Genomic DNA, 14971 nt, shown 5'->3' with positions numbered 1-14971 from the left:
TCTGAACGTTGATCAGATTTTTGGGATAAATGTGACTAATAGATGGATGACGGTTTAAAACTTTCTCATAATGCCTCCCTGTTCTCATTCAAACTTGAAAAGTATTACATTTGAAGAGTTTTCAGTTAATTCTTGTGACTCTTTGTCCTCAGCCTACGACCAAGAAATGGCTTCCCTGTTGTTGCTGTTACATCTCCTTCCACCACCTCCAGGGGGACTGAAGTCTCCAAAAATTACTGCATGTGATGCAGTTGAGAGACTTGTTGTCTTTCATAAGGTAATTATATTATTAAGGTGATTATAATAATTTGTCACGTCACTTTCTTAGCCACATATGTAAATGAGGGTTGTTAAAAAGTGGATGGAATTGCAATTAAGTCTTCATTCCCATCTTGCACTAGCCAATGAAAAGATGTTTGAATAAGCACTTCTATAATGTAATTTTCTCTGTGGCTGCACATTATTGTTGTGGCAAATTTTTTAAGTTTTCTGATCTCAACCCTAGTCATGCTGCAGTTTGGAGGAGCATCTCCGCAACCAGCAGGGTCGGCAGCCGTACAGTGGGGAAAAAAGTATTTAGTCAGCCACCAATTGTGCAAGTTCTCCCACTTAAAAAGATGAGAGAGGCCTGTAATTTTCATCATAGGTACACGTCAACTATGACAGACAAATTGAGAAAAAAAATCCAGAAAATCACATTGTAGGATTTGTAATGACTTTATTAGCAAATGATGGTGGAAAATAAGTATTTGGTCACCTACAAACAAGCAAGATTTCTGGCTCTCACAGACCTGTAACTTCTTCTTTATGAGGCTCCTCTGTCCTCCACTCGTTACCTGTATTAATGGCACCTGTTTGAACTTGTTAATAGTATAAAAGACACCTGTCCACAACCTCAAACAGTCACACTCCAAACTCCACTATGGCCAAGACCAAAGAGCTGTCAAAGGACACCAGAAACTAAATTGTAGACCTGCACCAGGCTGGGAAGACTGAATCTGCAATAGGTAAGCAGCTTGGTTTGAAGAAATCAACTGTGGGAGCAATAATTAGGAAATGGAAGACATACAAGACCACTGATAATCTCCCTCGATCTGGGGTTCCACGCAAGATCTCATCCCGTGGGGTCAAATTGATCACAAGAACGGTGAGCAAGAATCCCAGAACCACACGGGGGGACCTAGTGAATGACCTGCAGAGAGCTGGGACCAAAGTAACAAAGCCTACCATCAGTAACACACTTCGCCGCCAGGGACTCAAATCCTGCAGTGCGAGATGTGTCCCCCTGCTTAAGCCAGTACATGTCCAGGCCCATCTGAAGTTTGCTAGAGTGCATTTGGATGATCCAGAAGAGAATTAGGACAATGTCATATGGTCAGATGAAACCAAAATAGAACTTTTTGGTAAAAACTCAACTCGTCGTGTTTGGAGGACAAAGAATGCTGAGTTGCATCCAAAGAACACCATACCTACTGTGAAGCATGGGGATGGAAACATCATGCTTTGGGGCTGTTTTTCTGCAAAAGGACCAGGACGACTGATCCGTGTAAAGGAAAGAATGAATGGGGCCATGTATCGTGAGATTTTGAGTGAAAACCTCCTTCCATCAGCAAGGGCATTGAAGATGAAATGTGGCTGGGTCTTTCAGCATGACAATGATCCCAAACACACAGCCCGGGCAACGAAGGAATGGCTTCATAAGAAGCATTTCAAGGTCCTGGAGTGGCCTAGCCAGTCTCCAGATCTCAACCCCATAGAAAATCTTTGGAGGGAGTTGAAAGTCCGTGTTGCCCAGCGACAGCCCCAAAACATCACTGCTCTAGAGGAGATCTTCATGGAGGAATGGGCCAAAATACCAGCAACAGTGTGTGAAAACCTTGTGAAGACTTACAGAAAACGTTTGACCTGTGTCATTGCCAACAAAGGGTATATAACAAAGTATTGAGAAACTTTTGTTATTGACCAAATACTAATTTTCCACCATAATTTGCAAATAAATTCATAAAAATTCTACAATGTGATTTTCTGGATTTTCTTTTCTCATTTTGTCTGTCATAGTTGACGTGTACCTATGATGAAAATTACAGGCCTCTCTCATCTTTTTAAGTGGGAGAACTTGCACAATTGGTGGCTGACTAAATACTTTTTTTTCCCCACTGTACCTCCTCGCTGTTGGGCGTCAGAAGAGCAAGATTGAGAGCTTCTACATCACAATGGATAAGCGTCTCATCCCATGCAAGGCAAACCGCTCCCTCGGGGCATGTGATGAACTTTTCAAAGCACATTTTGTGTTTAATTTGTCTTACGATGTGGCACTTGTGAATTTTTACACATTCCTGCAGACAACAGTGTATAACATTGATGTGGGGAAAATGAAGGAGTCACCCAGAGTTAAAGACTTGAGAGCGAGACTGCTTAACCAGCCAGTAGCACTCTCACCCTATGAGTAAGAAGCTATAACAATGTTAACCTGTTTCATGTGTCAGAAATATTATCCCAGCAGTCAAAAGTAGATTTCACATTTAAGAGTTGAACATGGTTACTATCCTGGACCCAAGTTCAAATTGTTTTGTTCTCAGCAAGGCTGTAGGCATCAGTTCCTAAGATATACAGGTTTTCGGAAGCACCTTAATAGTGTTCATAGTATTGTTCAGCAAATTGCTCAAACTTCAACTGTTGCATGTTCATCTAGTGAGCCAGTTGCAACTTCATCTCAGGTACATGCTTTGGAGGACACATTTAATCCACAAAATCAATGTAGCTCTTCCAGTGTTTATTCTGAGAGCAATGATTCAGGACATACTAAAGATCCAACTAAAGAAATGTGTGCATCCATCGTGGCCAAATTACAGGGGAGTGGGATTTCCAACAGTTTGGTATCCTCAATTGTAGGACATTTTGAAGAACTAACAAGTGACATTCGCTCACAAGCAAAGCATACAGCTATTTCTGCTTTACCTATAACTGACCCCGACATATCTGTGATAAATGAATATTTTGAAGATTATGAAAACCCGTTCACAAATCTAAATACAGAATGGAAACGAAATAAATACTTCCCCCAAAAATGGGGAGTTGTCGAGTCAGTAGAAATAACACTGGGAGTGAGATATGACAACAGGCGAAATCAGAAATCCGGTACTTATGATCAAGTACCTGTGAAGGATACTTTTATATATGTGCCGATTTTAGAAACATTGAAGTTCATGTGCAGAAATCCAGACATTTGTGTTTTGCTAAAGAAAGAGTGTAGACCAGAGCCTGACACTTATACTGACTTTTTTGATGGAAGTTATTTTAAAACCCACCCTTTGTTTACAGCTAATAGACATGCATTACAAATCCAACTATACTATGATGATTTTGAAACAGCCAATCCCCTTGGCTCCAAACGTGGAATTCACAAAATTGGCTCTATATTTTGTTGTAAGAAACTTTCCCCCAAAATTTAATTCGGTTTTTAATTTTCGGAATTTAATTCTGGCCTAACCAGTCTCCAGATCTCAACCCCATAGAAAATCTTTGGAGGGAGTTGAAAGTCCGTGTTGCCCAGTGACAGCCCCAAATGATCACTGCTCTAGAGGAGATCTGCATGGAGGAATGGGCCAAAATACCAGCAACAGTGTGTGAAAACCTTGTGAAGACTTACAGAAAACGTTTGACCTGTGTCATTGCCAACAAAGGGTATCTAACAAAGTATTGAGAAACTTTTGTTATTGACCAAATACTTATTTTCCAACATAATTTGCAAATAAATTCATAAAAAATCCTACAATGTGATTTTCTGGAGAGAAAAAAATATCTCATTTTGTCTGTCATAGTTGACGTGTACCTATGATGAAAATTACAGGCCTCTCTCATCTTTTAAGTGGGAGAACTTGCACAATTGGTGGCTGACTAAATACTTTTTTCCCCCACTGTATGTTTGAAATGCATTGCCAGTCTCTCCAGGAAAACCCACAATTGAAGTCACTTTATGGTTTGAAAAAAAGATCTACACTTAATTCATTGAAGTATTTCCATGTTTGTAATAACTATTCATTTGATATCATGCATGATCTTCTTGAGGGTGTGGTTCAGTATGAGATCAAATTGGACTTGCTTTCCAGGATTTATGGTTTTGATTTAAAGATTATTTTGGAGAGTGTTGGCAATGGCATTGGTTTGAATTCTATTCAGACATTGTGTCTTGTGAAAAACATCCCACTGTTGTTTGGTGACATTATTCCTGCAGGAAACAAAAACTGGAATTTGTTATTGTTGTTACTTCAAATAATGAACATCGTTTTTTCACCTTCTCTCACTCTAGGTACAGTGAGGGAAAAAAGTATTTGATCCCTTGCTGATTTTGTACGTTTGCCCACTGACAAAGAAATGATCAGTCTATAATTTTAATGGTAGGTTTATTTGAACAGTGAGAGACAGAATAACAACAAAATAATCCAGAAAAACGCATGTCAAAAATGTTATAAATTGATTTGCATTTTAATGAGGGAAATAAGTATTTGACCCCCTCTCAATCAGAAAGATTTCTGGCTCCCAGGTGTCTTTTATACAGGTAACAAGCTGAGATTAGGAGCACACTCTTAAAGGGAGTGCTCCTAATCTCAGTTTGTTACCTGTATAAAAGACACCTGTCCGCAGAAGCAATCAATCAATCAGATTCCAAACTCTCCACCATGGCCAAGACCAAAGAGCTCTCCAAGGATGTCAGGGACAAGATTGTAGACATACACAAGGCTGGAATGGGCTACAAGACCATCGGCAAGCAGCTTGGTGAGAAGGTGACAACAGTTGGTGCGATTATTCGCAAATGGAAGAAACACAAAATAACTGTCAATCTCCATCGACCATGCAAGATCTCACCTCGTGGAGTTGCAATGATCATGAGAACGGTGAGGAATCAGCCCAGAACTACACAGGAGGATCTTGTCAATGATCTCAAGGCAGCTGGGACTATAGTCACCAAGAAAACAATTGGTAACACACTACGCCGTGAAGGACTGAAATCATGCAGTGCCCGCAAGGTCCCCCTGCTCAAGAAAGCACATATACATGCCCGTCTGAAATTTGCCAATGAACATCTGAATTATTCAGAGGAGAACTGGGTGAAAGTGTTGTGGTCAGATGAGACCAAAATGGAGCTCTTTGGCATCAACTCAACTCGCCGTGTTTTGAGGAGGAGGAATGCTGCCTATGACCCCAAGAACACCATCCCCACCGTCAAACATGGAAGTGGAAACATTATGCTTTGGGGGTGTTTTTCTGCTAAGGGGACAGGACAACTTCACCGCATCAAAGGGATGATGGACGGGGCCATGTACCGTCAAATCTTGGGTCAGAACCTCCTTCCCTCAGCCAGGGCATTGAAAATGGGTCGTGGATGGGTATTCCAGCATGACAATGACCCAAAACACACGGCCAAGGCAACAAAGGAGTGGCTCAAGAAGAAGCACATTAAGGTCCTGGAGTGGCCTAGCCAGTCTCCAGACCTTAATCCCATAGAAAATCCGTGGAGGGAGCTGAAGGTTCGAGTTGCCAAACATCAGCCTCAAAACCTTAATGACTTGGAGAAGATCTGCAAAGAGGAGTGGGTCAAAATCCCTCCTGAGATGTGTGCAAACCTGGTGGCCAACTACAAGATACGTCTGACCTCTGTGATTGCCAACAAGGGTTTTGCCACCAAGTACTAAGTCATGTTTTGCAGAGAGGTCAAATACTTATTTCCCTCATTAAAATGCAAATCAATTCATAACATTTTTGACAAGCGTTTTTCTGGATTTTTTTTGTTGTTATTCTGTCTCTCACTGTTCAAATAAACCTACCATTAAAATTATAGACTGATAATTTCTTTGTCAGTGGGCAAACATACAAAATCAGCAGGGGATCAAATACTTTTTTCCCTCACTGTATGACAATATATTTAAAGTATTTGATTGTTGACCACCACAAACTATTTAAGCACTTGTATCCACATAGAAACTTGATACCTAAGCATCATTTTATGATCCATTACCCATCTTCTATAAGGAAAATTGGCCCCTTATTATATATGTGGTGTATGAGGTTTGAGGCCAAACACAAGCTGTTTAAAGATTGTTTTAAAAATTTCAAAAACATAACCAAATCGCTTGCTAAAAAGCATCAGATGGCCATTGCTTATCCCTGGAAACCTTCACCCTCAAACAAAATGAGTATGGGCCAATTAAATATTTTCTCTTCAGAGATGAGAATATCGTCAACAATGAAATGCTTTAAACGATATTTTCAAAAGATGTTTTCTCAACTAGTTGGGTTAAAGTTGATGGTGTAGAGTATAAAGCTGGACTAGTTATTTGCAGTGCACTGGAAGAAGACATGCCAGTCTTTTGTCAAATAAGTGATGTACTTTTGGTTGAAGATAAAAACATTTTTTTGACAAACAAGCTATTTACAGAGAATTTTGATGACCATCATCATGCATTCAGAGTATTTCGAAGTGCGGAAAGATGTCTACTAAAAATGTCTGAGCTTAAATTTCATAAACCGTTTGATATTCAAAGCTCATACAATGTTTCAGATGAAAGTATGTACATTATACCTTCATTCACAATGTTTTAATTCAACTGACTGCAAGGGAGAAAAGGCACAAATAAATGTTTTTGACAACGATTGTTTATTGTGATTCATTGTTATTAATATATGTATATATTACATTAATTAATAAATAATATTGAATAAATTAACAATTAATTTGAAAAAAAATTCAGTGTAGATAATTGACACTTTAGGGAGTGAAATGAACACTACACAAATAGTTTTAAAAAATTTACTCGGAGCAGTGTTAGTTGTCTAATCCCTTAGTGTTACTTTAACTCTGTTTTGTGAGTTAAAAAAGGAACTCTGGCAGAGTGTTAAATGTTTAACTATTTTGAAAGTGTTAATTTAACTCTGGAGAGTGTGGACCTATATAAACCCTCAGAAAGTGTTGAAATCAACTCTGTGGGAGTTAATTCAACACTGGACTTTTTTGCTGTGTGGGATTAGGATGGTTTGATTATACCATCAAATGAGCTTTTATCCTATTTACCCTGGCTGATTTATTAAAGATATTCATCCACTCTTGGTAAAGCATGGACAACTGTTTAAAATGTTTGATTAACATTTTTGTTGAACTTTCATGTTCCTCCAAGAGCAGCTCAATATTGTTTGCAGATCCCATTAGGATTGGTTTACTCCTCAATTCATGCACCTACAATACCGGTCAAAAGTTTTAGAACACCTACTCATTCAAGGGTTTTTCTTTATTTTTACTATTTTCTACATTGTAGAATAATAGTGAAGACATCAAAACTATGAAATAACACAAATGGAATCATGTACAGTGAGGGAAAAAAGTATTTGATCCCCTGCTGATTTTGTATGTTTGCCAACTGACAAAGACATGATCAGTCTATAATTTTAATGGTAGGTTTATTTGAACAGTGAGAGACAGAATAACAACAAAAAAATCCAGAAAAACACGTCAAAAATGTTATAAATTGATTTGCATTTTAATGAGGGAAATAAGTATTTGACCCCCTCTCAATCAGAAAGATTTCTGGCTCCCAGGTGTATTTTATACAGGTATCGAGCTGAGATTAGGAGCACACTCTTAAAGGGAGTGCTCCTAATCTCAGCTTGTTACCTGTATAATAATAATAATATGCCATTTAGCAGAAGCTTTTATCCAAAGTGACTTACAGTCATGTGTGCATACATTTTTACGTATAGTAAAAAAGACACCTGTCCACAGAAGCAATCAATCAATCAGATTCCAAACTCTCCACCATGGCCAAGACCAAAGAGCTCTCCAAGGTTGTCAGGGTCAAGATTGTAGACCTACATAAGGCTGGAATGGGCTACAAGACCATCGCCAAGCAGCTTGGTGAGAAGGTGACTACAGTTGGTGTGATTATTCGCAAATGGAAGAAACACAAAAGAACTGTCAATATCCCTCGGCCTGGGGCTCCATGCAAGATCTCACCTCGTGGATTTGCAATGATCATGAGAACGTTGAAGAATCAGCCCAGAACTACACGGGATGATCCTTTCAATGATCTAAAGGCAGCTGGGACCATAGTCACCAAGAAAACAATTGGTAACACACTACGCCGTGAAGGACTGAAATCCTGCAGTGCCCGCAAGGTCCCCCTGCTCAAGAAAGGACATATACAGGCCCGTCTGAAGTTTGCCAATGAACATCTGAACGATTCAGAGGAGAACTGGGTGAAAGTGTTGTGGTCAGATGAGACCTCTTTGGCATCAACTCAACTCGCCGTGTTTGGAGGAGGAGGAATGTTGCCTATGACCCCAAGAACACCATCCCCACTGTCAAACATGGAGGTGGAAACATAATGCTTTGGGTGTGTTTTTCTGCTAAGGGGACAGGACAACTTCACCGCATCAAAGGGACGATGGACGGGGCCAAGTACCGTCAAATCTTGGGTGAGAATCTCCTTCCCTCATCCAGGGCATTGAAAATGGTTCGTGGATGGGTATTCCAGCATGACAATGACCCAAAACACATGGCCAAGGCAATGAAGGAATGGCTCAAGAGAAGCACATTAGGTCCTGGAGTGGCCTAGCCAGTCTCCAGACCTTAATCCCATAGAAAATCTGTGGATATAGACTGATCATGTCTTTGTCAGTGGGCAAACACACAAAATCAGCAGGGGATAAAATATTTTTTTCCCTCACTGTAGTAACCAACAAAGTGTTAAACAAATCTAAATATATTTGAGATTTGAACATTCCAGGTGAAGCTGGTTGAGAGAATGCCAAGAGTGTGCAAAGCTGTCATCAAGGCAAAGGGTGGCTATTTGAAGAATCTCAAATATAACATATATTTGGATTTGTTTAGCACTTTTTGGGTTACTACATGATTCCATTTGTGTTATTTCATAGTTCTGATGTCTTCACTATTATTCTACAATGTAAAAATGAAGAAAAACCCTTGAATGAGTAGGTGTTCTAAAACTTTTGACCGGTAGTGTACGTTAAATTGTAAGGGAAGCGACTGTATAATTCTTAATTTTCATGTAGCCTAATAGCCTGATGCAAATCTAAAAGGACTATTTCTCTCCCCTTGATGCAAGTAGTGGCAGCATACATTTGTTTACTTGTTTACTTTTTATGTACATTAATACACCCTCTCCTCTGTCCTCAGGTACAGTGGGGAAAAAAAGTATTTAGTCAGCCACCAATTGTGCAAGTTCTCCCACTTAAAAAGATGAGAGAGGCCTGTAATTTTTATCATAGGTACACGTCAACTATGACAGACAAAATGAGAAAATAAATTCCAGAAAATCACATTGTAGGATTTTTTATGAATTTCTTTGCAAATTATGGTGGAAAATAAGTATTTGGTCAATAACAAAAGTTTCTCAATACTTTGTTATATACCCTTTGTTGGCAATGACACAGGTCAAACTTTTTCTGTAAGTCTTCACAAGGTTTTCACACACTGTTGCTGGTATTTTGGCCCATTCCTCCATGCAGATCTCCTCTAGAGCAGTGATGTTTTGGGGCTGTCGCTGGGCAACACAGACTTTCAACTCCCTCCAAAGATTTTCTATGGGGTTGAGATCTGGAGACTGGCTAGGCCACTCCAGGACCTTGAAATGCTTCTTACGAAGCCACTCCTTCGTTGCCCGGGCAGTGTCTTTGGGATCATTGTCATGCTGAAAGACCCAGCCACGTTTCATCTTCAATGCCCTTGCTGATGAAGGAGGTTTTCATTCATTCTTTCCTTTACACGGATCAGTCGTCCTGGTCCCTTTGCAGAAAAACAGCCCCAAAGCATGATGTTTCCACCCCCATGCTTCACAGTAGGTATGGTGTTCTTTGGATGCAACTCAGCATTCTTTGTCCTCCAAACATGACGAGTTGAGTTTTTACCAAAAAGTTATATTTTGGTTTCAACTGACATTCTCCCAATCCTCTTCTGGATCATCCAAATGCACTCTAGCAAACTTCAGATGGGCCTGGACATGTACTGGCTTAAGCAGGGGGACACGTCTGGCACTGCAGGATTTGAGTCCCTGGCGGCGTAGTGTGTTACTGATGGTGGGCTTTGTTACTTTGGTCCCAGCTCTCTGCAGGTCGTTCACTAGGTCCCCCCGTGTGGTTCTGGGATATTTGCTCACCGTTCGTGTGATCATTTTGACCCCACAGGGTGAGATCTTGCGTGGAGCCCCAGATCGAGAGAGATTATCAGTGGTCTTGTATGTCTTCCATTTCCTAATAATTGCTCCCACAGTTGATTTCTTCAAAACAAGCTGCTTACCTATTGCAGAATCAGTCTTCCCAGCCTGGTGCAGGTCTACAATTTTGTTTTTGGTGTCCTTTGACAGCTCTTTGGTCTTGGCCATAGTGGAGTTTGGAGTTTGACTGTTTGAGGTTGTGGACAGGTGTCTTTTATACTGATAACAAGTTCAAACAGGTGCCATTAATACAGGTAACGAGTGGAGGACAGAGGAGCCTCTTAAAGAAGAAGTTACAGGTCTGTGAGAGCCAGAAATCTTGCTTGTTTGTAGGTGACCAAATACTTATTTTCCACCATAATTTGCAAATTAATTCATTAAAAATCCTACAATGTGATTTTCTGGATATTTTTTTCTCAATTTGTCTGTCATAGTTGACGTGTACCTATGATGAAAATTACAGGCCTCTCTCATCTTTTTAAGTGGGAGAACTTGCACAATTGGTGGCTGACTAAATACTTTCCCCCCCCCACTGTATATGGCCATCGTCCATCCTCTGAGGCCCCGTATGAAGTACCAGATGGCTTACTGTCTGATCACTGGTGTGTGGATCGTACCCATCCTCATCTCCATCCCTTCTGCCTACTTTGCCTCCGAGACCATGTACCCTCATGGTGGTGCCAGCTCCTCTCAGAACATCCACAAGACCTTTTGTGCCCAGATCTGGCCCGTGGACCAGCAGGCCTACTACCGCTCCTACTTCCTGTTTATCTTTGCCCTGGAATTCCTCAGGCCTGTTTTCGTCATGGCAATATGTTATGCACGGATATCCCGTGAGCTCTGGTTCAAGATCGTTCCGGGCTTCCAGACGGAGCAGATCCGGAAGAGGTTGCGTGGTCGGCGTAAGACAGTCATGGTCCTGATCGCAATCCTGATGGCATACATTCTGTGCTTGGCACCACATTATGGCTTCACCATCCTACGCGACTTCCACCCGATGCTCATCTCCTGCCAGAGGAACTCCCTGGTGGCCTTCTACATCATTGAGTGCATCGCCATGAGCAACAGCATGATCAACACCATCTGCTTTGTCAGCGTCAAGAACAACACGGTAAAATACCTGAAGAGGATTGTGCTGCTTTGCTGGAGGTCCACCTACACTCCCAGTAAGACCGTTGACGTGATCGAAATCCAGATGTCCTCCATGCCCGTGACTGAGGAAGTCGGATGCATTCGCCTGAGGTGAACGGGGAGACACCATTTTGAAACATTCATTCATGGTTTTCGGATGTTTGTGTTTCATCTGAAACTTGAGGCAGAATATTGGAGTTCCACAGTTGCTATGATGTCTCTTTCATGGAGATGTCTTTGAGTTGGTGTTTTCCTGTGTTTTGGCACAACAGAATCTTCAAATAAGCTAATGTAATTATTGTTTTATGATATCACCACACGTCCAAATATCCTGGTTCAATAAGGGAATAAGGGAAATTGATCATCTCTCCAAGATGGTACTTTTTTTTGTCAACCAAGTACGTGAGACATTCTGTATTCCGTCGACCCATTTGTTTAGATTTTTTCAAGTCCGACATACACTCAGTTTATTAGGTACACCCTTCTAGTACCTGGTCGGACAACCCTTTACCTCCAGAACAGCCTGAATTCTTTGGGGCATTCTACAAGGTGTCGGAAATGTTCCACAGGGACGTTGGTCCATGCAGACGCGATGGCATCACGCAGTTGCTGCGGATTGGACGGCAGTACATTCATGCTGTGAACAGCCCGTTCCATCTCATCCCAAAGATGCTCTATTGGGTTGAGGACTGGGGACTTCGCATGCCACTCAAGTAAACTGAACTCGCTTTCATGTTCCAGGCAAGGTTTTTCCATTCTTCAATTGTCCAGGGTTGGTGATCGCGTGCCCACTGGAGCCACTTCTTCTAGTTTTTAGCTGATTGGAGTGGAACCTGGTGTGGTCGTCTGCTGCAATAACCCATCCGTGACAAGGATCGACAAGTTGTGCGTTCCGAGATGCGGTTCTGCACACCATTGTTGTACTGTGCCGTTATTTGTCTGTTTGTGTCCCGTCTGTTAGCTTGCACGATTCTTGCAATTCTCCTTCGACCTCTCTCATCAACAAGCTGTTTTCACCCACAGGACTGCTGCTGGATGTTTTTTGTTTGCCGCGCCATTCTAAACCCTTGACACGGTCATGTCTGAAAAGCCCAGGAGGGTGGCGTTTCTGAGATACTGCGCCTGGCACCGATAATCATACTATGCTCAAAGTCGCTTAGGTCACTCGTTTTGCCCATTCTAACATTCAATCGAACAGTAACTGAACACACAACAAAACAATAAACAAACAAAACGTGAAGTCCTAAGGCTAAACACAAAACAAGCCTACTCACAGAACAAGATCCCACAACTAACGAGTGCCAACAGGCTGCCTAAGTATGATCCCCAATCAGAGACAACGAGCGACAGCTGCCTCTGATTGAGAACCACACCGGCCAACATAGAACTACACATACTAGATCATTCACATAGAATACACAACATAGAATATTCACACCCTGACTCAACATATAAGAGTCCCCTGAGTCAGGGCGTGATAGTACCCCCCCCCCCCCCCCCAAAGGTGAGGACTCTGACCGCACAACCTTTGCATAACAGGGTAGGGGCCGGGTGGGCATTCCGCCTCGGAGGCGGATCCGGCTCCGGGGGTGACGACCACATACTCTCCGCCTCCCTGTTGCGCCCCTGGTCTGGTCTGGACCTCGGCGCACTGCTTCCCCTCTCCTTCCTCCCACGATACTCCAAGCCCTGTCTGGACCCTGGTGTGGGAGACCCCGAACCTAGAGAGGGGCTGACGTCTGGGTCTGGACTGGAACCGCTGACCGGAGCTGGACCGGACACCGGTGGAGCGGACTGCTCAGGCTCCGGACTGGAGCCGCTGACCGGAGCTGGACTTGGCACCGGTGGAGCGGACTGCTCTGGCTCCGGAGTGGAGCCGCTGACCGGAGCTGGACTGGGCACCGGTGTAGCGGACTGCTCTGGCTCCGGAGTGGAGCCGCTGACCGGAGCTGGACTTGGCACCGGTGGAGCGGACTGCTCTGGCTCCGGAGTGGAGCCGCTGACCGGAGCTGGACTGGACCCCGGTGGAGCGGACTGCTCTGGCTCTGGAGTGGAGAAGCTGACTGGAGCTGGATCAGGCACCGGGGGAGTGGACTGCTCTGGCTCCGGAGTGGAGCCGCTGACCGGAGCTGGACTAGAACCCGGTGGAGCGGACTGCTCTGGCTCCGGAGTGGAGCAGCTTACCGGAGCTGGATCAGGCACCGGTGGAGCGGACTGCTCTGGCTCCTGAGTGGAGCCACTGACCGGAGCTGGACTGGACCCCGGTGGAGCGGACTGCTCTGGCTCCGGAGTGGAGCAGCTGACCGGAGCTGGTCAGGCACCAGTGGAGCAGACTGCTCTGGCTCCGGAGTGGAGCAGCTGACCGGAGCTGGATCAGGCACCGGTGGAGCGGACTGCTCTGGCTCCGGAGTGGAGCAGCTGACCGGAGCTGGACTAGACCCCGGTGGAGCGGACTGCTCTGGCTCGGGAGTGGAGCAGCTGACCGGAGCTGGTCAGGCACCGGTGGAGCACTGCTCTGGCTCCGGAGTGGAGCAGCTGACCGGAGCTGGATCAGGCACCGGTGGAGCGGACTGCTCTGGCTCCGGAGTGGAGCAGCTGACCGGTGCCGGACCAGGCACCGGTGGAACGGGCCCGGGCCGTGCCGGACTGGACACACGCACCACTGGTCTGGTGCGAGGAGCAGGAACATGCCGGGCCGGACTCGGAACGCGCACCATTGGCTTGGTGCGAGGAAAAGGGACGGGCCGGGCCGGACTGGGAACACGCACCACTGGCCTGGTGCAAGGAGCAGGAACGGGCGGGGCCGGACTGGGAACACGCATCACTGGCCTAGTGCGAGGAGCAGGAACGGACCGGGCTGGACTGGGAACACGCACCACTGGCTTGGTGCGGGGAGCAGGAACGGGCCAGGCCGGACTGGAGACACGCACCACAGGTCTGGTGCGAGGAGCAGGAACAGGCCGGGCCGGACTGGCAACACGCACCACTGTCTTGGTGCGAGGAGCAGGAACGGGCCGGGCCGGACTGTGGAGGCGGACTAGAGCTCTGGAGCGGAGAGCTGGCACAACCCGTCCTGGCTGGCTGCCCACTTTCGCACGACACGTGCGGGGCGCTGGCACAGAACACACTGGGCTGTGCATGCGCACTGGCGATACAGTGCGTATCTCTGCATACCTAGGTTCCTTTATTAACCCCCGCTCCTTATATTGCCTAACCAGCTCCTCTCTCCGTGCCTCTACTTCCTCCTTCTCCCTACGAGCCTCCTGCAGTTCCTCCTCTTGAATGGATCTCTCCCGCTCTATTCTATCTATCAGGCCCCATAATATGGTGGCCTCCTCTCTTACCCTGCAGATCCGATCCTTCTCTCTCTCTCGGCACTCCTCCTCCAGTGAGGACTCCTCCGTGAGCCCCCACGAGTTAGGGAACAGAAACTCATCGTCGTCGTCATCCTCCGACTCCTCAGTATAATACTGTTCCCACTCGTCTTCCCATGGTCGTAGGGAATCTAGAAACCCACCGGGGGGAGTGGTCGGGGCTATTCTCTCTCGCTCCCCGACCACCACTTTAGCCCCCCACATTTTTTTTCTTGGGGCTGCTTCTCAGGCTTCTTCCTCGGC

The 14971-nt window shown here is 44.7% G+C and overlaps 1 protein-coding gene across 1 annotated transcript in view; it reads left to right on the top strand.

Annotated features, from left to right (window-relative positions):
• The window catches only part of LOC311133204 (prokineticin receptor 2-like), a gene marked incomplete at both ends in the record, with an annotated part of 30241 nt that extends 18772 nt beyond the window's left edge, over positions 1–11469 (top strand). The window contains one exon of the mRNA XM_084166679.1: positions 10758–11469. Within this exon, the coding sequence (XP_084022805.1) occupies positions 10758–11469 (712 nt within the window). The remainder of the gene's footprint in view (positions 1–10757) is intronic.
• Positions 11470–14971: the final 3502 nt, after the last annotated feature.

The sequence above is a fragment of the Coregonus lavaretus genome (genome assembly GCF_964263955.1).
Source record: "Coregonus lavaretus genome assembly, chromosome: 1".
NCBI lineage: Eukaryota > Metazoa > Chordata > Actinopteri > Salmoniformes > Salmonidae > Coregonus > Coregonus lavaretus.
The sequence above is the reverse complement of the archived record's forward strand: the minus strand, read 5'-3'. Positions and strand labels throughout refer to the sequence as shown.